The sequence below is a fragment of the Mustela nigripes genome, chromosome 12 (assembly GCF_022355385.1).
Source record: "Mustela nigripes isolate SB6536 chromosome 12, MUSNIG.SB6536, whole genome shotgun sequence".
In the NCBI taxonomy this organism is placed as follows: Eukaryota; Metazoa; Chordata; class Mammalia; order Carnivora; family Mustelidae; genus Mustela; species Mustela nigripes.
In genome coordinates, this window is record NC_081568.1 from 31,885,037 (window position 1) to 31,912,240 (window position 27,204).

The following is a 27,204-nucleotide window of genomic DNA, read 5'->3' on the forward strand; positions in this document are numbered from 1 at the left end:
CTCCCACCCTAACTGTCCCACGTGGTACCTGCGGGTCACCCGTCTCCACAGCCGCAGGGCTCCGCCACCAGTTTCGGGAGAGGCGGCGGTCCCGTCTCTCGGGCGCTATTTTTTTTTTTTTTTTTTTTAAACCCGGGGATGCCCGACAGAGCGATGCGCACAGCCTGGGCACTGCCAACCAACTACTTTCCTGGACCGACTGTAATTACTTTTGGAGGACAGATTCTCCGTTGTTTCCCCCGCCCAAGCGTGGCACGCGACAGCCCATCCACGCCCCCGGTCGCGTGCGCGCTCTTTCCCGACTTGGAACCCCGGGCCACGCGCGCGCACGCACCGCTCCTCTCCGCCCTACCCCCCCGGGACCGCGCGCGCGCGCACACACACCGATGGGCCGCTCTAAGGTGGCGTTCTAAAGCTGTCGACCTCCCTTCCCAGCACCCAGGTGTGGAGGTCCACGTGCAGAGGTGCGAGAAATAGCTGACTCGGAGCGGGAGGCAGTGGGGGAGAAGAGATGCTGGCTTCAGAGTTAGTCCCCTCTGCAAGCCGAGTCTGGTTCAGAGGGTTCTGGGAGAGCACCAGGGACTCCCGGGGCCCCCGCCCGCGGCAGCACTCTGCACACTAGCCTGAGACCCGCGGCCCCGTCTTCGCGACCCCGGCCCGGACGAGGCGGGGCAAGCTGCGGGCAGCCGCGGGGAGCGGGCCCTCGCGCGCGGCTCGGAGCCCCGCCTCCCAGCCCCGCGCGCTGCCCCGCGGCGCTGGCGACGGAGAACACGCCCCGCCCTCTCCCCGGCCGGCCAATGGGCGCCCGGGCCGCGCTCTGCGTGTCCCGGCCTCCGCCAGGGAAACTTGGAGCAGAAGAAAAGTTTGTACAGAGGCTGGAAGGGCGAGAGCGGAGCTCGCAACCCCGCAGCCAAGAGGAAGAAGATGAAAGATCCCAGGTCAGAGCCTCAGGCCAAGTGGACGTCAAGCCGCCCCCGGGGCGTCGGAAGCAGCTTCAGTGGCAGCCGCCAGCCCCGATAGCCGCCCGTGCTGCCCAGGGTTGAGGAGGAGGGTGGTCCGAATCCGGGACCGAGGCTCCGTGCCACCTGCGCGCGCGGCCCCACCTGCGCCCTGTCAGCCGGGGGACCGGACCGGCGGGCTCCTCGAAGTTTGGTCCCGTCTTTGAAGGTACGGAAGAAAGAAGAAGAAAGGAAGAAAGAAATCCAAGATCAGATTGCGTTGACCCATCCCGCGACCCTTCTGGTTCTCCCAAGTTTTTGAAAGCTTGCCATTCTGACCCCAGTTCCGGAAAATTGGCAGCCACCGGGACCCGGCTCTTCTCAAAGACAAAGGCTTGGCAAGCTCCACACTGAGCAGGCGAGACTGAGGGCAGGTTAGAGGCGTGTCGTGGATTTCTGAGCCTTGACCCTGGGGTCCTAGCTGCTGCCACCGCCGCGGCTACCACAGGTGAGACGGACTAGGGGTTGGGGGCACTAGGCCGGGAGCGGTGGGCGGGCGCTCCTCCAGCCGGGCCCGGGAGGAGCTAGCGCGCTTTCCAAATTGCCTTCCGTAACTTGTTTTCAGTGAGGATTTTATTGACTCAGAATCTGTCGGGAATAAGCGCGAACCACTCACTTATCCCTAGAGATAGGTCTTGTTCATCTTGGCGGTGGAGAGAGTTGGGCTGGGGGAGGAGGAGAGATTGGCAGTATCAACCGACAAATATTATGGCAGTAGAGTGGTGCTTCTGGCAGGACGTGTCCGGAGCCTTGAGATTTCGGTGGCCGAAGTTGGTAAGTGGCTACAGTCCACCGTGCAGGGTCCAGTCGTTCGTCCTGTCTCATCAGCACAGTGTTTCCTGGGCCTGGGTCTGACACCCGGCAAGGGGTAATTTCTGCTCACCGCGCCTTTGTCTTTCCTGCCATCCCCAGACCCAGCCTCGAACTCCAAGGCTGCGTACCGACGGCCAGCATCATGTCCACGCCTGGGGTCAATGCGTCCGCCTCCTCGACCCCCGACCGTCCGAACAGCCCGGTGACCATCCCGGCGGTGATGTTCATCTTCGGAGTGGTGGGCAACCTGGTGGCGATCGTGGTGCTGTGCAAGTCGCGCAAGGAGCAGAAGGAGACGACCTTCTATACGCTGGTATGCGGGCTGGCCGTCACCGACCTGCTGGGCACGTTGCTGGTGAGTCCGGTGACCATCGCCACGTACATGAAGGGCCAGTGGCCCGGAGGCGAAGCGCTCTGCGAGTACAGCACCTTCATCCTGCTCTTCTTCAGCCTGTCCGGCCTCAGCATCATCTGTGCCATGAGTATCGAGCGCTACCTGGCCATCAACCACGCCTACTTCTACAGCCACTACGTGGACAAGCGGCTGGCCGGCCTCACGCTCGTCGCGGTCTATGCGTCCAACGTGCTCTTCTGCGCGCTGCCCAACATGGGCCTGGGCAGCTCGCGGCTGCAGTACCCGGACACCTGGTGCTTCATTGACTGGACCACCAACGTGACGGCGCACGCCGCCTTCTCCTACATGTACGCCGGCTTCAGCTCCTTCCTCATCCTCGCCACCGTGCTCTGCAACGTGCTGGTGTGCGGTGCGCTGCTCCGCATGCACCGCCAGTTCATGCGCCGCACGTCGCTGGGCACCGAGCAGCACCACACGGCGGGCCCGCTCGCGGTGCCCTGGGCCCCCTGCCGGAGCAGCGCGGCCGCCGCCTCCCCCGCCCTGCCGCGCCTCAGCGACTTTCGCCGCCGCCGGAGTTTCCGCGGCATAGCGGGCGCCGAGATCCAGATGGTCATCTTACTCATCGCCACCTCCTTGGTGGTGCTCATCTGCTCCATCCCGCTCGTGGTGAGTGGCTGGGAATGGGGCCCTCAGGGGTCCTTGCCCCGCATCCACCTCCCTCCTCTGTCTGCCGCTTCCCTCCTCTGTCTGCCGCTTCCTCTTTTCCCTCTTTGTGCCTTGACAGTGCCTCCAGGTCGGGCCTGGAGTTTCGGCGCTGGACTTCTCACAGCGCAGGCCCAACCTCCTCGTTGACCGCATCCCCAGTGAGATGTAGCAGGTGCTTTTCTCCTAGGCCCCCCAGTTTCTTTCTCCGAAAGCCTGGTTTCCTCTCTCTCCCGGGACAGCCCCTACCCTTCGCTGCCTGACATTGGCCTTGAGCCTTCCGGGAACACCTGACACTGTCAGATGCGGAGGGGAAACCGCTGTAGTGTGACTTGGGTCCTCCACTGTGAACCACAGAAGCCCGAAACCTCGGGGGTGGTGATCTCTTTGTTATACACCATTCCTTAGGGCAATGGGGTTTTGGTGCTGTGATTTATGCATTAAGTTTTTTCTTTTGGTTTGTTTGTTTGTTTTGGTAGAGTATGTAGAAGTTTAGAGCTAGAGAGACTGGATGTGTTTTGGTCTAGTCCGACGCCCTCACATGATACAGGGCGTGACTTGCTTAAAATAATCTAGCAGAACTATCGTCAGGCTGGACTTCCTGCCTTTACCATGCTATGCATTGCACGTGTGGGTCCCAGTTCCTACTAGGGCATGTCCCAGAGTCAGGTTCTTTCATTCTTTCTTGGGACCAGGAAAGCCAGGATTCTCAAGCCTGTGAAGGGCAGGCTGATGTAAAGGGGTTATTGAATTTGCCTTCTCAATAACTGTGAGAAGTACAGTGCCATCCTAAAGAAAGGAAGCTTTAGAGGTGGTGATCTAGTTATTGCCAAGCCAAAACCCTGCAGCTTGTGATGAACCTCAGACCCACCTGACTCCAAACCCTGTTCACATAATATTACATCATGTCTCACTCCTAGAACATTTCTAAGTTTGGCCTTCGTACAGTGTGTGCATTTGAGTTTTGGCACAGTTCACTTTTGGGACACCGCCTTCTTTAAAATTGCCTTTGGGTTAGCTTTCAAAATGTTATTAACAGAAAGGTTGAAAATGCACCTAAGTTCTCTTCTCAGCCTGTCCTTAAACCAGAGTGCACCAGCAACCGATAGGCTCATGTGCATAACACCTTCCTAGAGTTTCTCTTGAAAGCAACAAGTTCTGGGTTTTTCAATCTCTCAAACACTCCATTTCTAAAAATTCTAAACTACCAACTCAAAAAGAGAGAACTTTTCTTTCTTCTGCTGATTGGGAACAAGAGAAAATAAATTTAATGAGCTATTCTTCCTTTCTTTCTCTTAATACAGTCCAGGGATCTTTCATATCAAAATATTATATCTCTGATAAAAGTGAGTGTAAACAAAAGGAACTTAGATGTGGCTGAGAGCCAGCACACAGTAGCTTCTTGACAATTTGTAAAAAACAGAAATATATATGATGGGCCAGAAGGGCTTTTAAACCGTTCCAGGGTGCAGTATAATTTACCAAGTTAAGTCACACTTGAGCCACATAAATATATTTTACTGTCTGTAATGGCAACTCAGAATACAGTGAGATTTTGGAAGAAACAACCCTGTTCCCGCTAAGGCTCGTTTCTCTGGCTGCTGCCTAATGTTTTACAGTACAATAAATGACAAAGTGAGGGGCTGTTATATACAGAAGAATATCCACTTTAACTGAGAAAACAGAGCTAGTTTAGCAACATGCACATACTTGTAAAATCTGAAGGTAAGCATATGAAGCTGTTGATGACTGCACAGGGACAGGTGAATTGTTTTCTTAAAACATCCAAAGAGGCATAAAAAACTTCATTCATTTTATGGGCTGAAGTGGACCTGCCCCTTTGGTACAGGGGCCATTTATCACAAAGCCTTTGATGTTATTTGAGAAGCTAGAGGCAAGAAACTATAGGAGGTATACTTGTAGTCTGCAAATTAGCCACATTTTAACCAACACATACTATCCACTATTATATAAAGTCAGTAGTTCAGGAGATACTACGTAGTTTTACTCTGTAAATTGAAACTGGCTCAGCTAAGAAGTAGTCATACAGTGAAGTACTTACAAGTCTTTGTAAGTAATAAGGAATCAAGGAACCGTAACTTTGGGGTTTAGCCTTTAGTTCTGGCTACAAAAGTCTAATTTCAGAATCAGTTTAGTTATAAATTAATGATAAGCAAGGAAGTCATTATCCCACCCACAGTTCTCCTGTTACTGAAAGAGTTAAAAGGGGAATTTACCCATAACTAGTCTTCCTTGGCTTACTTTTACAGCTTTCTTGTATTTTCATGTTTCTCATATTCAGATCGCAACTGAAGTTTAAAGTTTCTGAACTCTGACTTGTAAAGCCATCAGACCTATCTTCAGTTCCAAGGAAAGTAATGAAGCACCCTTTTTACCTTTATCAAAGCAAGTTGGTTGCTAATCCTATTTGAGGAATATCAAACCCTTCAAAAACAGTTAAAACGCTTTGGAAAGGCTAAGAGAGCAAACAGATCTTACTTGAAGTTTCAGAAAGCTTGACACAGTGTTTGAGGTTTAATAAGCAGCCAAATTTTGTCTTTTGGATACAAGGGGGAAAAAAATTACAGTGGCTCTTAGAGGGCACCTGATACTGAGTTACATAGGAAAAAGTAAATTTTAATTTGTTATCCAAAACACATGTCTTTTAAACAGAGCTTGGAATGGAAATTTGAGAAAGATTGGGAGCTTAATCGTAGATAAAAGAAACTGTGCTAAACTTGAGAAATTTTCTAAAATGAGTCATAATCAATGAACAGAGAAGGTGTTATAAGTACATTCAACAAGGAACGTTACATGACAAGATTTGGTGGGAAGGTGGTTCTTGTCATTTTGCCTATTCTTCCATTTAAAACCAGTCTCTGTTTTTTTTAAACAAAAAAAAGGTGAAGAAATGAGTCTACACTTAAGATAAATAAAAGGGACTGACTTCTTCTGAAATATGCAAACAAGACAACAGCCTCCTATGGTCCCAATGTTAAATACTGTAGCTAGATCAACTTCTGGTGCCCAATTCTGTAGTCACTAATGTTGAGCTAACAATTAAAATCAAATCTTTTGCCTCAGCACTAAACAGTTAATGCCGTAGGATTTGAAAAGCATATTCCCCCTTGCATAGGCAGGCCGAGGCCGTATTTACCACTTACTTCCTTCTCTTATTTTCTTTCTTCTTACTCTAAGTGACAAGGATTCATCTCTTTTAGGGGTAGAATGGCCAGTTTGGTTCGCCTTCTGCTTTGGACAAGGAAAACACTGATCTTTAGGAAAATAGCTTCTTGTGAGTGTTAATTTGGTTGTTTCCTATACGCCCGATGTCTCTATAAAGCCTTCACCAGCATTCTATCAAGGAAGATTTATTAGAGCAGAGGAAACGGTGGGAATAGATAGACTTTACTGAAAGCAAACCAGAGTCCCCGGGACAGCTGATGGGATTTGGGAGGAAGTACAAATCACAGTTAAAGGAGTAAGAAGAATGCCATGAATTCAAATACTCTTACAGTAGAACCTGAACCATTTGATTATTTTTCAAATAAATTTGGCTAAGTTAAAAACACAGCCGTTCCTGAAAGCAGTCTTTTAGTCATAACCCTGGAATTGCGGACCAAGTTGATGGTAGAACGCTGGACACTGCAGAGTAGCCCATGGAAAGAAGAGATTCCCACATCCAGCATCTCGTCCCAATAGTGCAGAAAGCAAGTCTAGCCAGGATTTGCACTCTGCTCCTCAGTCTTCTCAAGGGCACTGAATAATTTCTATCCTTCTGCAACTTGCTGAGGAGCTGTTGGGGGCAGGGGGGTCCCAGTCTCCTGGATTTTTACCACACTTTGCTGACCTGTCAAAGCTCAGTTTTTATGAATATCTGCTAAGATTTTTCCCCCCAAGACACAAAGTGGTTCTTGTAATCGCCCATTAGAATACTGAAAGCTTGAATAGAAAAAAACAAAACAAACAAACAACAACAAAAAAAGTGACTTCAGAAATGTATTTTCAGTGTAGAGACTGACCTATAGAAATTAATTTGCCTACAATAAATGGCTCATTAGTGACCCAGAGGGAAGGGGAACGGAGCTTCCTTACACTGACACTCAGGTAAGAATTCTTTCCACTATCCTTTACTTAAATATTTTTTGTCACTTAAAAAAAAAAAAAAGTGGTAAGAATTTCTAGTAACAGCTGTGTCAATTTTGGATTCTTCACAGGGCAGTTAGATAACTGAGCACACACAGATAATTCCATTTATGTTCTTGGAACAGAACACACAGCACACACAAACCCTGCTCTAGGATCTTGTCATTTATTAGAAAGCATTTGTACTTTGACAGTCAATGACTAAATCAGTCTCATCAAAATTTCAACATTCTTCAATTAGACATTCCCTGCTAACAGGTTTTTCTTACATAGGAAGGACATGTTTTTGATACCAAATCCTTTAACTATACCCCAAAGTTACTTCTAAACTGTGGTTTTGAAATTATTCCTGTATTCCACAGTAGCCAAACTTACATGCATGGGCTCCCAAGAAAGCAAGGACACCAGACATGTACGTTATGTGCCAGGCATTGTACGAAGCCCTGTCATCACCTGCACATTCATTATTAGAAGGAACGGGGCCAGGATTTGAACAGAGGTTAATCTGATTCAGAGCGTGTGCCTGTGCCTCTGCAACACACAGCTCTCTTGTCCTCACACCTTGTTTTGGGTTTATCGTGTTTTCTCCAAGTTATGTTCCAGTGCTCCTGAGTCCTAGTTTCTGGTCATCTTCAAGCACTTCAGAATATTGTAGTGTCTGCCAATATTAAAGATAAAGCACACGCACAAATCTGCGGCTCCTAAAAAAGAGATTCACTTTTAAAATTGCAAGAAGTATACATGTTGTTTGTATCCAGTGAACTGTTTTAAGGTGTCTCTAACCCAACCCCCCCGCCAGCCCATGCAGAGGTTCTGTTTTATCAGGAGCACACTCTTCCAACACTGAAAACTGTTTATTTTGACAGGAATTCCAGACAAGCACTTTCACCTCCCCACATGACATTGAACTACTGCTATGGATATTCCCATCTTAATCTGGAGTTTCCCCTGCTTTGGGGAGAGTAGCCTTTAAAGTGAGACAGAGATTGCTAGACTTTTTCAAACCCTATGGAGAACATGGAGCTTTTGTTCATGTTTGTCTTTTTCTCCACCTCAAGTCAATCTCCAATGAGAACATGCTACAAAGGAAAACTGGTTCGTCTTGATTTTTTTTTTTTTTTAATGGTTTGAACACATTTTAAGAATGTTTTGATCTGAGCCTGAAATGTTACTTTTCATGCTGGTCTTTATTGCTATCCTGTGGGCTCTCCTTTCCTAAAATGAAATTAAATAACCAGGCTCAGTGGCTTATATTATATTGTAAGCTTGCACAACCGCCGCAACCCTCCCCCCCCCCCCCCCCCCCCCCTCCCCCCTCCCACCTCCCACTCCCAACCCCCCACCCCCCACCCGGCCATGGAACTAAAGTAGGGCTTCCTTCGTTCCCTTAGACACTAGTCAAATAAAATACAGCTTTGGATGAAGGGAAACACAGATTGCTGTGATGTTTCTCATCACCTTGGATTACAAAATCCCAATTATTAATTTTTTACAACTCTCTGGCTTTTCTAAAACATCGTAGAAATTCTAAAATAAAATGCTAACTCCTAATACATTCCTGTAAATAGCTACAAATTTCATTCCTTTTATATCCATTTCAACCTTTCAAAATTTTTTCTCCTTGCCATACTCACCCTGTTTCCTTTGAGGTAGTGGTGGGAGAGGCAACCAGCAACAAAAGATTTCAATGCTAGAAATCTCAGAAATGTAAAGTTCAGAGTTAACCAAGATTCTATTCTGGAAAAGGGTCTTAGAGATTGCTGTGAAAACTTTTATTTAGAGAGAACCTGTAGTGCAAAAACTCCCAGGTGGAGCAACAGCGCCACCTAGAGGCTGCAAGTCTCAAGTTCTCACAGACCCGTCTTGCGGTTTTTTCCTAAAGGCTGTGCACTGGGAAGGTCTGATACTAACAAATTTGAGTCCATTATTTCTTTGACCCTTAGGAACATAGTAGGTGATATGAGTAATATATAAACCTCATGCTTTTTGTACCAATGATTCCATTGTCAGGAAATAATTCTTAAACAGAAAGTCAGCCAGCCTGTAGAACAGAAAAAGCAACATGGAATTCACTGGGAGACGCTGGGGCCCAGACCAGAATTAGCCATTGACTGGGTGGCTTGATAAGTTCCTCAGAACCTTCAGGTCTTGGTAACACTTCATCTGAGAAAAGGCATCTCTAAGTGCCCAAACGCAGCTCATTGCCTCAATAAAGTTTATGGTAAGAAGAAACAAAACAAAAATGCTTTGTTTCACTAGTTTATAAAGATAGACAATCAATCCTGCTTTGACTTGTATCGCTTGTGCAAGCAGGTTTCCGAAAGTCTATTAAGACATCATATACTTCTGTTTATTCTAGTTCACTTTTTATTTAGTTATCTTCCAAAGACCAAGGTATTAATTTTATGCTATTGAGAGCCATTTGGCCATTTTGTTTTATTCTATGAAATTTACAGGACCATAATCCCTTATCTAAAATATTTAGGGCCAGATGTGTTTTAGAATTCAGAATTTCTTGGCTTTTAGAAAACCAGTTAATTAATGTACTGTTTAATATGTAGTTGGGACAATACCTCTGAGGCAAAACACAGGAATACTTATACTCAGTAGAATAAATAAAGTATAAATACCCCCATGGTCTAGTTCAGTTCAGCTTTTACTGCCAAAATAAGTTTAGGTCAGGTTTTGCAATCAAAAAAAAAAAAAAAGAAAGAAAGAAAAGAAAAAAAAAGAGAAGAATAACAATAAAATAACTGCAAATAAAAAACGAATTTCTTAGAAAAGGACTGTGGACCTGTAACTGATCAAGTTCTGAATTCCCGCTAAAGAAGAAATTGACATATGGTTACACCTCACTGATCTAGCTTCATCTAGACAAGTTTCTCATGAGTTCAGTTTTGCAGATTAATGTCACTTGTTTCTTTCAGCATTTTGAACTTATTGTATCTACACTGTTATAAATCTTTCTAAAATATCCCTTCTCTTTCATTCATGGTGATTAATGCACCATGAACATTAATTATTATATGGTATGGTAAAGCAGCATTGTCCTCAACTCTCATTAGAGGTATTTGCCCCTAGTTAAATGGCTCCAGCTCTGCTTTCATGAGTTCTTTCTCCCTTTTTGTGGTTTTTAATGCATCCTTGACTGGGACTACCCTCTTCCTTCTCCCCAAGTTAAAATAATTACTAAAGGCAAGTAATAATTATTAAACAATTGCTCAAGACAGAGGTCAGTTATCTTAAAACTACTCTTTATGTGAAGTGAGATTTTTACATAAAAGATCCTAGTGGAATTAGAAGGACGATTTAGACAACAATACTCTAAGAGTAAATTTAAGAGTGTACATTCGGCAAGTGCTTTTTCCTCTAAGGAATAAAATGTAGTCATCCTTAAGTTTACATAAATCCATGCTCTTTTCAGAAGGAAATCATTTGACGTTCCCAGAAGCTGGCGTATTATTTCATTCTTCTATGATTTTACACATGGAATTACCTCTATTTGAAATGCTATGTCCTTCCTTCTAAATTTAGCAAACTCCCCCACATCCATCAAAAACCCCAGGCAAGCTCCCTCCTCTGGCAGGAGCCTCCAGAAGCCTCCTCTGACACCTTCCTGCCCCCAATCTGGATTAGTCGTGCTCCCCTATGTTCTTCTCCCATTTCATTTAATCACTCTGCAGTCACAGCTGGTTTTCCTTCCTGTCTTCTGCATTGTAGATTATTCTCTGCCTTCAAGAAGTTTGTGGTATTTAATGCAACTTTTTGTGGCCAGACTTACGCAACGCCTAACACACTATAGCTGCCTACTCTTAAATGATTAAATGCATGAAAGAATATATGAGTAAGTGATTATAGTAAGTGCAAAACTTGTGAACTGTCAAAAATAAGACTCCAAAATATTAAACAGGTTGTCAGGGTCTCCTTATGCTCCTGTCATTCATGCGTACCTGTCCTGTCGCGGGCTGCAGGCGTGCATTTTGCCGTAAAACAGTTCAAACTGTGGTAGAACCAGTTTTCTTCCTGACTGGTCTGTGCACAGCTGCTTTCAGCACTTGGCTATTTACTGCCTCAAATGCTAGACAGACACAAAGGAGGGACGGATTTTTTTTTTTTTTTTTTTAGATTGTCTTTATTTGAGAGAGGGAGCACAAGCAGGGGGAGCAGCAGGCAGAGGGAGAGGAAGAAGCAGGCTTCCTAATGTGGGGCTTGATCCCAGGACTGGGGGAGATCATGACCTGAGCTGAAGGCAGTCGCTTAACCGACTGAGTTTTACTGTCTGAGTAACCGACTGTGGCTCAGTAACCGACTGAGCCACCTAGGCACCCCAGAAGGGACTGATTCCGACAGGAGTTCCAGTTAAGATGCACAGAGTGGCAGTTGCTGAACAAAACTATAGTTTACAAGCAGCAGGGAGCCACTGAAGGTTTTGCAATTGAGCAACACAGTTAGATCTGCTTTCTAGACAGAATCCTCTGGTGGCAGTTTGGAGGATGAATTGGAGAGGAGAGGGATTGGAGGTGGGAAAGCCACTTGGGTGGCTGAGGCAATCATCCAGGCGAGAAATGCAGTGGGAGGGAAAAAATTGGAAAAGGTGTTTGAAGGAAGAGTTGGTAACACAGAGAATTAGTATGATCAGACTCTAAAGAGAAAACAGAAACTACTCTCTGGTCATTCTGGATGATATGAGATTCAGATAGTGGTTTAAAAGTTTCCAGTGTATTCTTACTAGACTCTATAATAAAGGAATCTCTGGACTTTTCTGTGATGATTGGATGGTTAGTTACCTTACAAAATCAGCTTCATTTACATATATAAAAAGGCAACAGGAGGGGTGTCTAAGTGGCTCAGTCAGTTAAGCATCTGGCTTCAGCTCAGGTCATGATCCCAGGGTTCTGGGGTGGAGTCCTGCATTGGATTTCCTGCTCAGCAGGGAGTCTGCTTCTCCCTCTGCCTGCCACTCCCCCTCCTTGTAACCGCTCTCTCTCTGGCAAATAAATAAAATATTTTTTTAAAAATTAATAAAATAAAAAAAATGAAAAGGCAACTGGAATAAGGAAAATCAGTGGGTATGGAGGGAAAAAGATATTGCATTTGAATGGCAAAAACTTAAAAGCACTCACAGAAAGGAAGTTAATAAAATGTTTCTTGAGGACACATGTGTTGCCTGTAAATACATTGCATTTTTGTATACCTTCTTTGATCAAGGGAAGATAGTCATAAGATAGTTACAGAAATATTGAAGTCACACTAACTCAAAACAAATGCGATTGCACAACTACCGGTTTTTCTGAGGCTTACCATGTAAGCTGCTCTTTCTTGGCACTTATTAATAGAAAGGAGAGCTGCTAGCTGATATTAGTATGTTAGACACTGATGCAAATATTTCCCCAGCTGATGAGTGACAGCACCTAAACATGAGCATCTAATTTATGCAGGTACGGGTGTTCATCAACCAGTTGTATCAGCCACGTTTGGTGCGAGAAATCAGCAAAAACCCAGACTTGCAGGCCATCCGAATTGCTGCTGTGAACCCCATCCTGGACCCCTGGATCTACATCCTTCTGCGGAAGACAGTGCTCAGCAAAGCAATAGAGAAGATCAAGTGCCTCTTCTGCCGCATTGGTGGGTCCCGCAGAGATCATTCGGGACAGCACTGCTCAGACAGCAGAAGGACATCTTCCGCCATGTCTGGCCACTCCCGCTCCTTCCTCTCCCGAGAGCTGAAGGAGATCAGCAGCACATCTCAGACCCTCCTATACATGCCAGACCTCAGCGAAAATGGTCTTGGAGGCAGGAATCTGCTTCCGGGTGTACCTGGAGTGGGCCCGGCCCAAGCAGACACCACCTCCCTGAGGACTTTGCGAATATCAGAGACCTCGGACTCCTCCCAGGGGCAGGATTCAGAGAGTGTATTACTGGTGGATGAGGTTAATGGGAGCAGCAGGTCTGGGCCTGCCCCCAAAGGGAACTCTCTGCAAGTCCCGTTTCCCAACGAAACACTGAACTTATCAGAAAAATGTATATAGTAGCTAAGGAAAGAAATACAGCACTATTTCTGGAAGCATATAAAATCCTGTGCAATAGACACATGAAGGAAGTGTATTAAAGAACATCTGGGCTCTTTAGCACTTTCCAGACAATAAGTGGATTCATAGGGAACCCGTGGTTGGAAGCACATTGCTTTTCACTTCACTATGACACAGGATTTCTGTCACCACTTGATGGCTGGGAAGATCTACCCTCAGTTTTTCTACTTGATAGGAAGATGGCGTAAGTTTTGCTATTTTCGTAACATCCAGAGCTTTGTATCTGGCATACAGCAGAAGGCCAGGTACTGAAGGGCTCTATTCCAATAAACTATAAGGACTATCTTGTGATTTAAGTGTCTCACTAAAGCATGAAATGTGAATTTTATTGTTGTAAATATGATTTAAGGTATTTAAACTATTTTCTTCTCTGTGAGAAGGTTTATTGTTAATACAAGGTATAATAAAATTATGGTAACCTCCCCCGCCCCTTCCCAGTATAACCAGCTGAAGTTGCAGATGTTAGATTTTTTTTCATAAACAAATTCAGGCCAAGGTGTAGAAAATACACAGTGAGATTCATAGCTATAAAATAAGATATAAATTTTTAAAAGAGTTTAGTATTATAAAAGGAATAAAGCAAGATACTATTTTAAGACATGAATGTTATAGTCCAGAATATTAAAGTTCTTTCCAACCTATGTGTAATACATAGTGAAAAATTTTTAGTGATGCTACATGTATTTATCCAGAAAACTGTGAGTTCGGAAGAAGCTAACCTGCTGGTAAATATTTTCTACTGTTGTCCCCACTGATACTTTTTAAAATATAACAGATTTTCAAAGGTCTGAATAAAGAACCCATAATTGAAATGTAAAATATAAAAGGAGTCTAAGCAACTTGTTTTCCCTCTTAAAGTGTTCATAGTTTTCCTTTCGTAAGGAATGATCTAGAGTACCCTTTAAAATTTAAGAGGAAGGCAGACTGCCCCATGAAAGCTTTTATTTTGAGATGTGGAAGTATCCCGGAAACTTTAAGAGTTTAACAACATGAGGAGTGCAGAACTGGGACACAGTTCTAGCGGTTCTCTGTAATACCCAGCGATGCTATACACGTTTGGAGGACCTTTCTCAAGGAAATACTAAGCATGTTTTGTTGCTTAAAGTGTTTTTGTGAATTGCTTGGTTGTAATTAAATTCTGAGCCTGGTAGAGATACGGTTTTAAGAAGCAGTTGTACCAACTGAAATTATTTTGGAAATGATAATAAATAAATGCACTCAGTCTGAGTTCCATATCCTCAGTTTTGGAAAACTTGTGTGATTTTTGTTTGTTTCAGGTCATCGTCTACATCCTTTTAAATTGGAATTTAATTATTTTATTTTGAAGTCATGTCAAATTTAGAAAAAAAGTTACAACAGTACAAAGCCTTGGATCCACTTAATAGAGAATGATATTTAGAAACCAAGATCTCAGTGTAAAGTGGGCTTAAAATCACATATGGGCGGAGGAGAGTATAGGGGAGACTGTATTAGGCCTAACTTATGGAGAACTCTGTGTGGAGAAGCCAAATATTTATTACCAAAAAATCAGGGCGCCTGGGTCGCTCAGTGGGTTAAGCCGCTGCCTTCGGCTCAGGTCATGATCTCAGGGTCCTGGGATTGAGTCCCACATTGGGCGCTCTGCTCAGCAGGGAGCCTGCTTCCTCCTCTCTCTCTGCCTGCCTCTCTGCCTACTTGTGATCTCTCTCTGTCAAATAAATAAAAAAAATCTTAAAAAAAAAAAAAATCAGCCTAAGCTTGTGGCCCTCCCGACTTGTAAATTCTCCGAATCAGTGCTTTTCAAACTTGATTATGCACAGTCCTCTGAAGAGCTTGTGAGAACACTATCTGTAGGACTGGGGTGTGCACATTTCTGAAAAGCCCCTAGCTGACGCATGGTACCAGTATAAGGACACACTCAGAGTAATTCCCAGAAGTGAGGTTGTGACTTGCCATTTGCAAGTTTTTAAAGATATTTTTGGATGATGTCGGGACTCGCATCTTCACAGACCCAAAGGCACAGTGATTCTCAGCTGATTCAGGGAAGCTTAGAGAAAGAACTTCTGGCCCAAGCCTGAGATGTTCTCTTTCCCCATTCTAACCGAAACCTAAAAAACAATGTTTTCAGAGAATATTTTACCTGTGAGAGAGGCTTTCATTCTTCTCCCATGTATATGGACAATGAGACAATCTTTAGATTTGTATATAAATGAAATACATATAATATACCACCCATACTATATATCAGCTGTGTTTATGGAGGAAAAACAAAGCCTCGTTCACAAATTAGCATTACTAATACTCAAAGCATAATCTCACTCACACTTTACTTCAGAGGTTCACCATCCAGAATATGGATTCTGGTTTATTCTTTTTTTTAATTAAAATAAAATCCACATATAAAGTTTGCCCCATATTTCAGTATGTTCTCAGAATACAACCATCACTGCTGATCCCTGGACATACCATCCCTAAAAGAAACCACATGCCCACCTGCAGGCACACCCCCCCCCATTCTCCTCTCTCCTTAGCACCTGTGAACCACTTTATCTATGGATTCTATTTTGGACATAAATGGAGTCACACAATATGTGGCCTTCAATATCAGGCTTTTGTCACTTAGCATATTTCCAAGGTTCGTCCATGTTGTAGCACAAATCAGTACTTCATTTCCCTTTTATGGCTGTGTAATACTTCTGTATTTCCTTTTTTAAAATTCTGTATTTCTGATAGTAGCATTTGTATACAAGTTTTTATGTGAACATGTTTTCAATTCTCTATATGCTGGGAATAAAATTGCTGGGTCATATGTTAACTATATGTTTAGTTTTTTGAGGAACTGCCAAACTTTTCCCAAGTGCTTGTACCATTTTATATTCCCACCAGCAATGTAGAAGAGGCTCAATTTCTCTGTATCCTCATCGATACATTTTTTTCCTCATTAGTATTTACTGTCTTTTTTGGCTCTAGCCATCCTAATGGATATGTGATTTTGATTTTCATTCCCCTAGTGACTGATGGTGTTGAGAACCTTTGCACATGCTTACTGGCCTATTTTCTATCTTCTCTAGAGAAATGTCTATTCGAATCCTTTGTACATTTTTAAATTGGCTTCTATGTCCATATTAGTTTGCTAGGGCTACCATAACAAAATACCACAACCACATGGCCTCAAGCAGAAACTTATTTTCTCACAGTCTGGAGGCTGAAGGCCCAAGGTCAAGGTTCTAGCAGGCTCGGCTTATCCTAAGGCCTCTCTCTTCGCCTTGAGATGGCCATTTTCTTGCTATGCTGTCATATGGCCTTCTCTCTGAACACCTGCTTCCTTGATGTCTCTTTTCTTATAAGGACACTACTCATACTCGGTTAGGGCCCACCCTTCTGAATTATCTGCTTGAAGGCCCTACCTCCAAATACAGCTACATGGGATCAGGGAAAGAGCTTCATCATCTGAATTTCAAGGAGATACAATTCAGTCCATGACAATGTCTTTTGACTGTTACGTCTGGCTTATTAAAGGAAGAGTTGAGGAAGAAAAACTTCAGCGTTGTCCATCATCCATTCCACATTTATTTATAAAACTTAGCAGCTATGTGATATGAAGATAGTTTCTAGTGGGAAACTTGTTCCTGAACATTTAGAGCTTCAAACTTTCTATGCAAGAAAATTCTGATTGTCTGACTGGCTTGTATTAAACTCTTCATGGTCCCAACAGGATATAGTGGACAGATATATCATCTTAACTCCATCTCCTCATCTTTAAGATAATCTAACCAACACGTCGAGTGTGTGAGGAAAGTTGGTGAGACTGGTACAGCTATTAAGTGGTACTTTGATGAGAAGACCATGGAATACAAAAGTTCTTTCCCAAAGGACCCTCTCCATGGTTTCTTATTGGGGTCACAAACACAAGGGTCCCATGGGTCCCGTGGCCCATGGGAAAACCAAGGTACAGTAGTATTTACTGTTAGCTATGCCTTTGGCCTTAAATCTTAATGCAGAAATAGCCACATGACACGAGACAGTCATTTTTCCTAAGCTACAGGCATTTCCCACTTTCCCAAGGTTTGCATTACACCACTTCGCCCTTAACAAAAGACCTACATTAGTATGGTTTCTCTCACCCAAAGAAATCCAAGGAAGACTTTTGCTTTTACCAAAAAAGGTGAAAAGCAAAACTAGCATTCAGTGTTGGTTTCGCATCGAGCCATTCCAGAGGCAGCGCAACCCTGAGCGGCGACAGAGGCCCCCCAATTTCCTGCCCCAAACTGACGCTCAGCCTCCTGGTACCAAGCTGCCAGGGCTTGAACTGTGTCTGTGAGTGCCTGTGCTCTATCTGGAGCTCTTCTGTGCACTTGTTGGCAAAATGTGTCCTAGGATATCAAAAAAGTCTAAGGTTATTTTGGGGTTTGAGAAAGCTCAAGAATTTTTCCATACAAATTAATGGTCATTGCTTCTTCACTTCACACCATTTCAACTTATGAAAGTTTTAGCAGCATTGCTTTCCTTCCAGACAGCAGTGAACCTGTCCTTGTGATCACTTCAGAACAAAATATACCATAAAGTGTGTTCACTTCCACGGCCTTCCCCACCACATGCCCTTCCCAGCACCTCCAAACCTGAGTCTCAGACGCTGCAAGTATGATCGCAAGGTGGCTCTCCAGATACACAAGAAATGGAACCAGAGAGAAAGAGACTCATAACAAAAGAGCACATTTCATCCTGCTGTTTAGCATGAAGCTGTCCAGGGGCACACCTGGGGCTTTAGCTGCAGGCTGGAAGCACTTTGGGAAAAAAAGAAAGAAAAGATGGTTGGGCCTCTGATTCTCATATCAAATCAATGTCTTTACCGTTCATTCATTACCCTATCTTTACCTTTCTAGGTCACCCACCGCATTCCACAGCATGGGAGCCAACAGAAGAGTCCGCCAAACATTCCTATGTCCAGAAAACGTTTAACCTTGGCAAGTACACACACAAAATCTGAATAATTAGGTCAATATTTTTTTTGGAGAAAGGGTGAAACAAGATTCCATGCAAGGGAGAAGCAAAGAGAATTCGGAGAACAATGATGAAAGAGCTCAAGGCAACAGCCCTGTAGCAGGCCAGGAGTGCGTGCATCTAGAATGAGGCAGGAGAGGGGCTCTAGGATCTCTCCAAGGTTAAAAAAAAAAAAATTTAACAGATTAGCTAACATCTGGCAATACTGAGAGTAGTATTACATTTCTATTAGGCAGTGAAGGGAAAAACTAGTAATATATATATGGAGAATTACAGAAAAACAACAGAATTAATTATCGATTGCGTACACAACAAAGTACAAAAAAAGGGAAACTGATAATATCCTAGGTCAGATTAACTATGTGTGATAATTACATATCTTATTAAATAATTAATATAGATTGAAGCCAAAATGATAATCAGTTTTATGGCAATGGAGACAGAAGTGGTGAATAAATAATATGTTGGGGGGAATGTTGGAGAGCTAAATCATATCCATCTATAAGAAATCAAATTCATGGGGCGCCTGGGTGGCTGTCAGTTAAGCTTTTGCCTTCAGCTCAGGTCATGAACTCAGGGTCCTAGAATCCATCCCCATGTTGGGCTCCTTGATCATCGAGGAGTCCACTTCTCCCACTCCCTTTACCCCTCTACCCCCTGACCCCCAACTCCACTCCTGTGTTCTCTCTCTCTCTCAAATAAATAAATAAAATCTTTTTTAAAAATAAAAAATGAAGAGACATATAAACAGATAAAATGGACTTTTTTTGAATCCTGATTTAATCAAACCATACTATTACTCAATGTGACATAACTGACAAGACCTACAATGTGGCTATTTTAAAACTGAACTTATAATTAAAACCCTCCCCAAAAGAAAGCACTAGGCCTAGGTGACTTCACTTTTTACCTCTATTAAGCACTACTGAAAGAAACACCAAATCTACAGAAACTCTTTGAGAAAAGAGTAGGTAGAAATACTCAATATTTTTACAAATGAACTCAGCATTATCCTGATTCGACAACTACAAGAGAATTACAGACTGATATTCTTCATGAACATAGACATAAAGATCCTTAATAAAATATTATGAAATTAATTTAAAAAGATCTAAAAGGATCTTTAGGGTTTATCTAAGAATGCAGCTGATTTGGCATTTGAAAAATAAATGTAATTCATCATATTAACAGGATAAAAGAAAAATTATAAGATCTTTTGAGAGATGCAGAAAATACATTTTTATTTACATTTAACAAAATGTAACTGCCCAGGGAATTCCTCAATTTAATAAAGGACATGGATAAAAAAACTACAGGTGCCATCATACTTAATGATGAAAGACCAAAAGATTATAATGAGGCAAGAACGTCCATTCTCACCGCTTCTATTTAACATTGTCCTGGAGGTTCTAGCCTGTGCAATAAGGCGAGAGATGGAAATAAAAGTCATGCAGTATGAAAAGGAAGAAACACTGTCTTTATGCACAGAGACTTGTGATTATAGATAGAATATTGTAAGGAATCTACAAAAAGCTAATTCAACTAATAAATGAAGTATCAAGGTGGTAGGTTACAAGCTCAATACACAAAAAAATTTATTGTATTTCTATGTAATAGTATCAAATTAGAAAATAAAATTTTAAAAACATTCCCTATAAAAGCATAAAAAATATGGAATATTTAAGGATAAACAACAAACATATGGGCAAGACCTATTCACAGAAAACCAAGAAGCATAACTAAGAGAAATGAAATACCTAAAACAATGACAGTTATACCAAGATCATGAATTCAAATATGTGATATAGTTATTAATTTTTCCCAAACTGATTTGTAGAAATCAAAATCCCAGCAGACTTGTAGATAGAGACAAGTTGATTCTAAAATTCTAAAAATTCTAAAAGGGCAAAGAAACAAACAAAATAAATTTTTTTTAAAAAAAGAAAGAGCAAAGACTAGATTAGCTCCACAATTGGTGGGGGGATAAAATTAGAAAAACCACACTGATTTTTAAGACTACAATTTTGAAGCCACAGTAACTAAGACAGTGTGAAATTGGCGTAAGAATAAACATATAGATCAGTGTAGCAGAATACACAACTCAAGCCTGCAAAGACACAGTAAACTGATTTTCAAGATTTCAAGGTATACCACAGGAAAGTTTTTTCAATAAACAGTACTTGAATAATTGGACATTAAAAAAAAAAAAATTACCTCAGGGCACCAGACTGAATCAGTCAGTAAAGCACGCAACTCTTGATCTTGGAGTCATGAGCTTGAGCCCCATGTCAGTTGTAGAGATTATAAATAAATAATTTTTTAAATGAGCCTTGACCTTTACCTTATACAAGACATAAAAATTAACTTCAAATGGATCACAGAACTAACTATAAAAACTAAAACTGTAAAACTTCTAGAGAAAACACAGAAAATCTTTCTGATCTTGGAGTAAGCACAGATTTCTCAGCACACAAAAGACACAACCATATATATGTATATATGTATATATATATATATATATACACATATTTAAATATTTAATATATAAATTGGACTTTATATATAATATAAATATAAATTGGACTTCATCAAAATTTTAAAATTCTGCTCTTCTGAAGTTATCATTAAGGAAACAAAAAGATGGGGCACCTGGGTGGCTTAAGTCGGTTAAGCGTCTGCTTTTGGCTCAGGTCATGATCCCAGGGTCCTGGGATGGAGCCCTGAGTTGGGCTACCTGCTCAATGGGAAGCCTGTTTCCCCTTCTCCCCATGCCCCTGCTTGTGTTCCCTCTCTAGTTGTCTCTCTATCAAATAAATAAATAAACTCTTAAAAAAAAAAGGCATACCATAGATGGTAACAAAATATTCACAATACAATTATCTTGTAAAGAGTTTTTATCCAAAATATAGAAAAAAATCTTACAGCTCAATAATTAGATAACCCAAATAAAATATCGGCCAAAGATTTGAACAGGCACTTCCCTAAATATAGACAAATTATCACATAAGCATATGAAAAAATGTTTAACATCATCAGGGAAATGCCTATTAAAACCACAGTGAGAACTACTACACATCCACCCAAGTGGTTAAAATGAAAAACAATGACAACATCAAGCACTGACAAGGATATGGAGCAACTGAAATCTTTTAAATACACTGTTTGTCAGAATGCAAAATGGCACAAATACTTTGGAAAAGTTCCAGTTTCCTCGAAAGTTAGACCTGCACTTACCAAAAGGCTCAACCATCCTACCTCCATGTATTTCACCAACAGAAATGAAAACACACTGCCACACACAAAACTGCGACATATGTACAGAGAAGCTTTATTCGTAAGAGATCAAAACTTAGATGTTCATCAACAACCTAGATGCCCATCAACATACATGAATAGCTATAAACTGTGGTTTAACCATATAGCAGAATAATACTCAGCAATAAAAACAAAACCCATTGCTGATACACATAATAGCACAGATGAATCTCGACATAACTGGATTTCAAAAGTATTATGCTGAGCAAAAGCGTCAGACATAGAGTAAATACTGTATGATTTGAAATGCTAGAAGAGTCAAATATAATTTATAGTCCCAGAAAGGAATCAGTGGTTGAACAGTCCTGGTTGTTGGGGTGGAGGAGAATTCACCGCAAATGGGCATTAGAGAACTTTTGGGTGATGGAAATATTCTACATCTTGATGGTAATGGTGATTGTGTGGTTGCTCACATTTGTTAAAACTCCTCAAACTGTAAACTTACAATATAGGGTACATTTACTATACATAAACTATACTCTGAGAAAGTTAACAGGGTGGGCACAAAATATGATTTTACATTTTCTCCTTCTAAGTAAATCTAGAGTCAATACTGTGGTCTTTCACAATTCCCAGGGGATAGGTCTTTGGACATCCTGAACAAATGTTTACATATTGTCTTGTGATTGACATTATCCATTTCCAACAGAATTTCCATGACTTGAAAAATGGGTAAAATTAGAAAAAAAAAAATCCCAATTTGGTGTTTATCTTACACTTACTTTGAAATACAATTTTCACTAATTTTTGTTGAGGTTTGAGGGAATCATGAAATAATATTCCCCGTCCCCCTCCTGGCTTCTGAGCCACTTGAGAGGCCAAGCCAGGCAATGGAGATTCAGTGTATCAGATTTAGGTTTGCACCAATAATAGCCACCTAATATCTAACCCAGAATAAGACAGACCTGCTCACCAAGGAATGGGCGGTCCTGCACAACTCCAGGGCTCCCCCTGCAGAGTCACAGAGCCTTTCACTGCAAAGCTTATGCCATGTCTGTCAAGAGAATAAAACACAGGCTCTCTGCAAGCATTACAAATCCCCAGAAAGGGGAGAAAGGTTTGCATGTCCAGTTCTTTATCCTGAACTCCCTTTTGCAAGGAGTTGGGGTGATCTGAGAAGGGAGCGATCAGGAGTCCTTGCTTAATGGATGTGTAAGGAAGCACCTCCAGAGGAGGCCACCTCTACCCTCTGCCATCTCAACAAGATGTAGATCAACATTTTTCAACCTGTCTTCCACCGTGGCACACACACCAAGTTCACATATAACAATGCGTTAAGGCACAATTCATGGCATACCAGCCACAGGGCTACCCCTTCCAGAAAGCATATTTAATTGCAAGTGACTAATGTGACATATTTCATTTTAATTTACTTTGGTAATGAGTCAATCACTCACAAATTTCTGTACTTTATTATTGATTAAAAAAAGAAAAGAAAACCTTACTTTCTCAACCCTAAAATGTCATCAATTTCACACCATTGGCTTAATATAAGTCTCTCAGAAAAAAAATCCATTGAGTATACTAATTAATTCAAAGATAGTTATGGAACTATGGTTCCTGTGTCAACTCACAACTCATGTAGATACATGTATGTCATGAAATCAAAGCTCCAGGATGGCTGGTCCAGAGTCAATTTAGAAAGGCTACTGACTCACAAAGTCTGGAAAAAAAAAAAAAGAATTTTCTTACTGCTGGGAAAGGCAGTAAAACAAACTTTTGACATCATTACATAAAGCATAATTTTCAAACTCAAGAGGCTATAGTGGTCTGTTATAATCATAGGAACTCTAGCTTTCTCAGACAAAACTTTACTTAAATCTTCACTACAGTTTTGTCATATAACATCAATTTAAAACCTCTTTACACTAAGACTACTACTATGAAAGTGTGTACCTATAAAAGGCCCCAACTGCAGTGATTCTGGGTTCACGACTTGCGTGTTTTTCAATGTTTGTGTAGCATTTGTTAGCATATTTAAGATAAATACGTTATAATCTAAAAACCTGTTGTCTAGAGAATAATATACGGATTCTCAAATTATCAGGCATGATCTGGATGTGTGGTGTTCGGACTACCGAGTGTCTACCCCATACAATTTTCAAATAAGAATAATACAAATTATATTCAATATAGTATATAATGTTATTTCAGAGAATATATTAAACATCTTTAATTGCATCATTATTATAAACATCAACTATTTTTCTTTCAGATTTAGAAGTATTTGCTATTGCAGTTAACAAGCTTAGCAAATGTCTATGTATAAGTATTCACATCTTATAAAATGATATGTGCATTCACGTCTTCATGCGCAGAAGAGTGTTAGGTGAGCATGTTCTGGGGCATGAGTAAATGAGCTGCCTTCATTCTTCATAATTCATTATTCCTTTTCCCTCCATTTTATGTCTTCCAATTTATGTCTTATATCTGAGTAAGAACAAGACAAATCTGTCCCACTGATATGAATACAGGAAAAGCACTAGGTTCTTTAACAGAATTGTAGCTACATGCCCTCCATCCTGGGTCTTGCCTCTTTTAGGGCTGACGTTATGACAAGAATAACCCCAACTGATAACCATCTGTTCTAAAATATCAAAAGTAGTGACTCTTCACTTTCAGATAAAGTTTACAAAAATACTCCTACTTTCTTAACTCAGAAGAAACAGGTTAAATATCTCTAAACTAAGTCAAGTTCTTCACAGAAACTGCTAACATTTACTGTGGACATCCTATGCAAGACTCCATCCAAGGTGTTTTACGTATCTTATTCCCACATAACAAAGAAATTAAACAAATCAACCTAATTTTTCAAAAGCTAACAACACAAAGAGGCAAATCTTTAAAATGAAGGAAAAAACTATTTATTTACAAATTACATGATAAACAAAAGCCCAATACTCAAAACAACATACCAAAGGGTGAATGCTCACTTCTGTAGATGCTCAAGTATCTACCCTGGGAGAATATCTTTTATTAAATGAAATAAAATGTGATTAGTATTTGTTCTTTGGATTACTCTAAAACTAACCTCTCTAACCAGAGCTGACTTTGCAATGTAACTTTGGGGAAAAAATACAATACTCTGAAAAAAAAAGAGGTAAGCATTCCACTAAAGGAAAAACTTTTTAAATCATCTCAGAGGGTAGGAGATGGGCTAGATGGGTGATGGGCATTAAGGAGGGCACTTGTTATGATGAGCACTGGGTGTTGTATGGAAGTGATGAATCACTGAATTCTACTCCTGAAACCAGTAACACACTGTATGTCAACTAATTAGAATTTAAATAAAAATTTAAAAAGGAAAAAAAAAAATCACCTCAGAAAAATGACCATTACACACATGCTGCAACAGGGTAAGGTAAGATTCTTTAAAACAAAATAGCTCACTTTCATTTCTAACAAGGATAAAATTAATTTTATAGTAATAATACCTTCCTGAGTGTCAGAAGCAACAGTACCCAGTAGTCTATATAATTGCACTACAATATATGTAGTGTAAAAATAATAATTCACATTAACATATTGATTTGTGAATATGACTGTGGCCTTTCAATGAAATATTTCTTTAAATATAGCCTTCTCTACTCATGTATTGTACCACAGTCATGTTTCAGTTTCTATGTACGTTGTGCCTAAATTATTCATTCACTGGCACTCATTAACAGCCTTACTTTTTTATTTTTAGAAAGACATAGTCTGTTATTTAAAATTGTAATTGTAATTTAATTGAGTAGTTCCAAAAAAGTTATCTAGAAAAGGACTTCCAAACCATCAGCTGGAAAGTTATAAGCAAAAGATAAATTATTTTCTGAATTTTTAAGCTTTTAAAAAGAAGAAGAAAATACTGCTTTTGACTGGGACAATGCAGTGGGACAATTTGTTATTACACATCTATAAAAACCATTCATCTTTTTAAAAATGCACATCTGAAATAAGACCCACCTGTGGAAAGGAACACTATCCACTTCAACAACTAAAAAAATAAAACCATCATTCTGACATGTATCAGTATTTCACATATCTAATACTGAAGGAGGCAACTACTATTGTCATAATAATCTTAAAGTCAAAATAAAAGCTCAAATCAGAATTAAGAGAAACTTCGGAAAATGTTTAGAATGTAGATATTTGCATGCATTTTCAGACAAACTTTCAAAGATTCCACATATAACCAAATGACAACTTTGAATCAAACTGAATGTCAAAAATATTCGAGCTTTGTGACAGACAAAGCTGTTACTCTATTGCGACCAGAAAAACAGAAGAGTGAATAGCAAGAGCAGTATATTTCTAAAAGGAGGAAAAGAAATCTCTGACTTCCTTTATCATGGAAGAAAAGTCAACAAGTCAGCATTTCTATGACACTGACCATCAAGTGATTCACTATTAAAGAATTCACTTTTCAAGTTGTGTCTTAAAATGCACTCATTTATATTTTAGGATTAAATTAAGTTTATGAATCAAAAGCCACTGTACTCAGAATTCTAATCTTAAGAAATTTTAAATCATAACTTAACAAAGCGTAGTCCAAACACTATACCGTAATTCTACCATTTGGTTTTTATATGCCTCATCTGCAAAACTCACTTTACAAACAGGAGTTTTGCTCTGTTCCTCCGCAGCTAATGTCCCTACACCTAAAATTTTAAGTGGCAATCAAAAAGATTCAAAGGATTCCCGCTACTTCATCGGGCTTTGATAAAAACAGAGCCATCTGGTGGTGTAGCCCCGTCTTCCTTCTCAGTGACTGTTTCCACAGTCCCAGAAGCCGACACAATAACCATTGTTTTATTTGCTGGAACCGTCTTCTGTTTCTCAGCAATCGCCGCACAAACAGCAACAATCTCATCACTTTCAAAGTCATAGTCAGGAATTGACTTTGGTGAGAAATGGGTTACTTCCGCTGATGCATCACACTTTTTAATCTTCTGTGCAACCTTCTGCTGCTCCTGGAGCGTTCTTGCCCAAGAAAGGTCTTCTTTCCATATTTCAGGGTTCATTGGATAGATGTGAAGGGCAACCTGAAAACTTCGAATTGCCTAAGGGAGATTAAAAAAAAAAAAAAAAAATCAAAGTTTTTTTTTGTTTGCTTTGTTTAAAAAAATGAGTCGACTTAATATATATAATCATAATATCTATCTCTATCTCTTTAAAATATATATATCATATATATATTTTATATATTATACACACTGTGTGTATGTGTGTGTGTGTATGTTTGACATTTTTTTAAAACATATTAGAATGTAAGGATAGAAATTAGGGCTGTGCCCTAAACACTAGATGATGATTATGATGAAAAAAAGAAAAAAGTTAAAGAAGTGTGAAAGAAAGTACCTGACAAACTGCTGTGGAGAACTCCAGTCCATTAAAGTACAGGGAATGCTTTCTAGTTCAAGACAAGGCAAATGCACTGTTCCACGCCTGTAGGCTGGCAGCTGTAAGAATCTAGGGATTTCTTGGCTAACCCATCATCAGAAAGGTACTGGGAATGCCTACCTTTGACACCCAGAGCTTAGATTCAAATAATGCTAACATGTATTGACCATCACAAGAGACAAAGAAGGACATTATAGAATGACAGAAGGGTCAATTCACCAGGAAGATATAACCATTATAAACATAATGGTTATAAACATAATGGTATATAAACATTATAAACATAATGGTTATATCTTTACATATTTATATATAATATTCCTCCCAAAGCCAGAACACCTGTAAGTATAAAGTAAACATAATGGTTATATCTTTATATATTTATATATAATATTCCTCCCAAAGCCAGAACACCTGTAAGTAT

General features: G+C 40.8%; 2 protein-coding genes across 7 annotated transcripts in view; one reads left to right on the plus strand and one right to left on the minus strand.

Moving 5' to 3' along the window:
• The first annotated feature begins 861 nt into the window (after positions 1-861).
• Positions 862-18,757, plus strand: PTGER4 (prostaglandin E receptor 4). 2 transcript variants are annotated; one of them, XM_059417044.1, is made up of 3 exons: positions 862-1,446; positions 1,911-2,832; positions 17,966-18,757. In XM_059417044.1, the coding sequence occupies exons 2-3, from the start codon at positions 1,954-1,956 to the stop codon at positions 18,071-18,073; spliced, it is 987 nt and encodes a 328-aa protein (XP_059273027.1). In that variant the 5' UTR covers positions 862-1,446; positions 1,911-1,953; the 3' UTR covers positions 18,074-18,757. The 2 variants fall into 2 exon arrangements, with proteins under 2 accessions (XP_059273027.1, XP_059273026.1); XM_059417043.1 differs by lacking the exon at positions 17,966-18,757 and adding an exon at positions 12,453-14,344.
• A 2,631-nt stretch (positions 18,758-21,388) lies between these two features.
• Positions 21,389-27,204, minus strand: part of TTC33 (tetratricopeptide repeat domain 33) — a 35,487-nt gene continuing 29,671 nt past the window's right edge. For all 5 annotated transcript variants that reach the window (XM_059417053.1, XM_059417051.1, XM_059417054.1 and 2 more), the window contains exon 5: positions 21,389-26,440. In XM_059417053.1, the coding sequence (XP_059273036.1) occupies positions 26,087-26,440 (354 nt within the window). In that variant the 3' untranslated portion in view covers positions 21,389-26,086. The remainder of the gene's footprint in view (positions 26,441-27,204) is intronic.

What these genes read in the sequence shown, in the direction of transcription:
- PTGER4 (XM_059417043.1), top strand. Translation starts at nt 1,954, where the DNA reads ATGTCCACGCCTGGGGTCAATGCGTCCGCCTCCTCGACCCCCGACCGT. An exon ending in TCTGCTCCATCCCGCTCGTG is followed by an intron (nt 2,833 to 12,452) that starts GTGAGTGGCTGG and finishes TAATTTATGCAG; the next exon opens with GTACGGGTGTTCATCAACCA.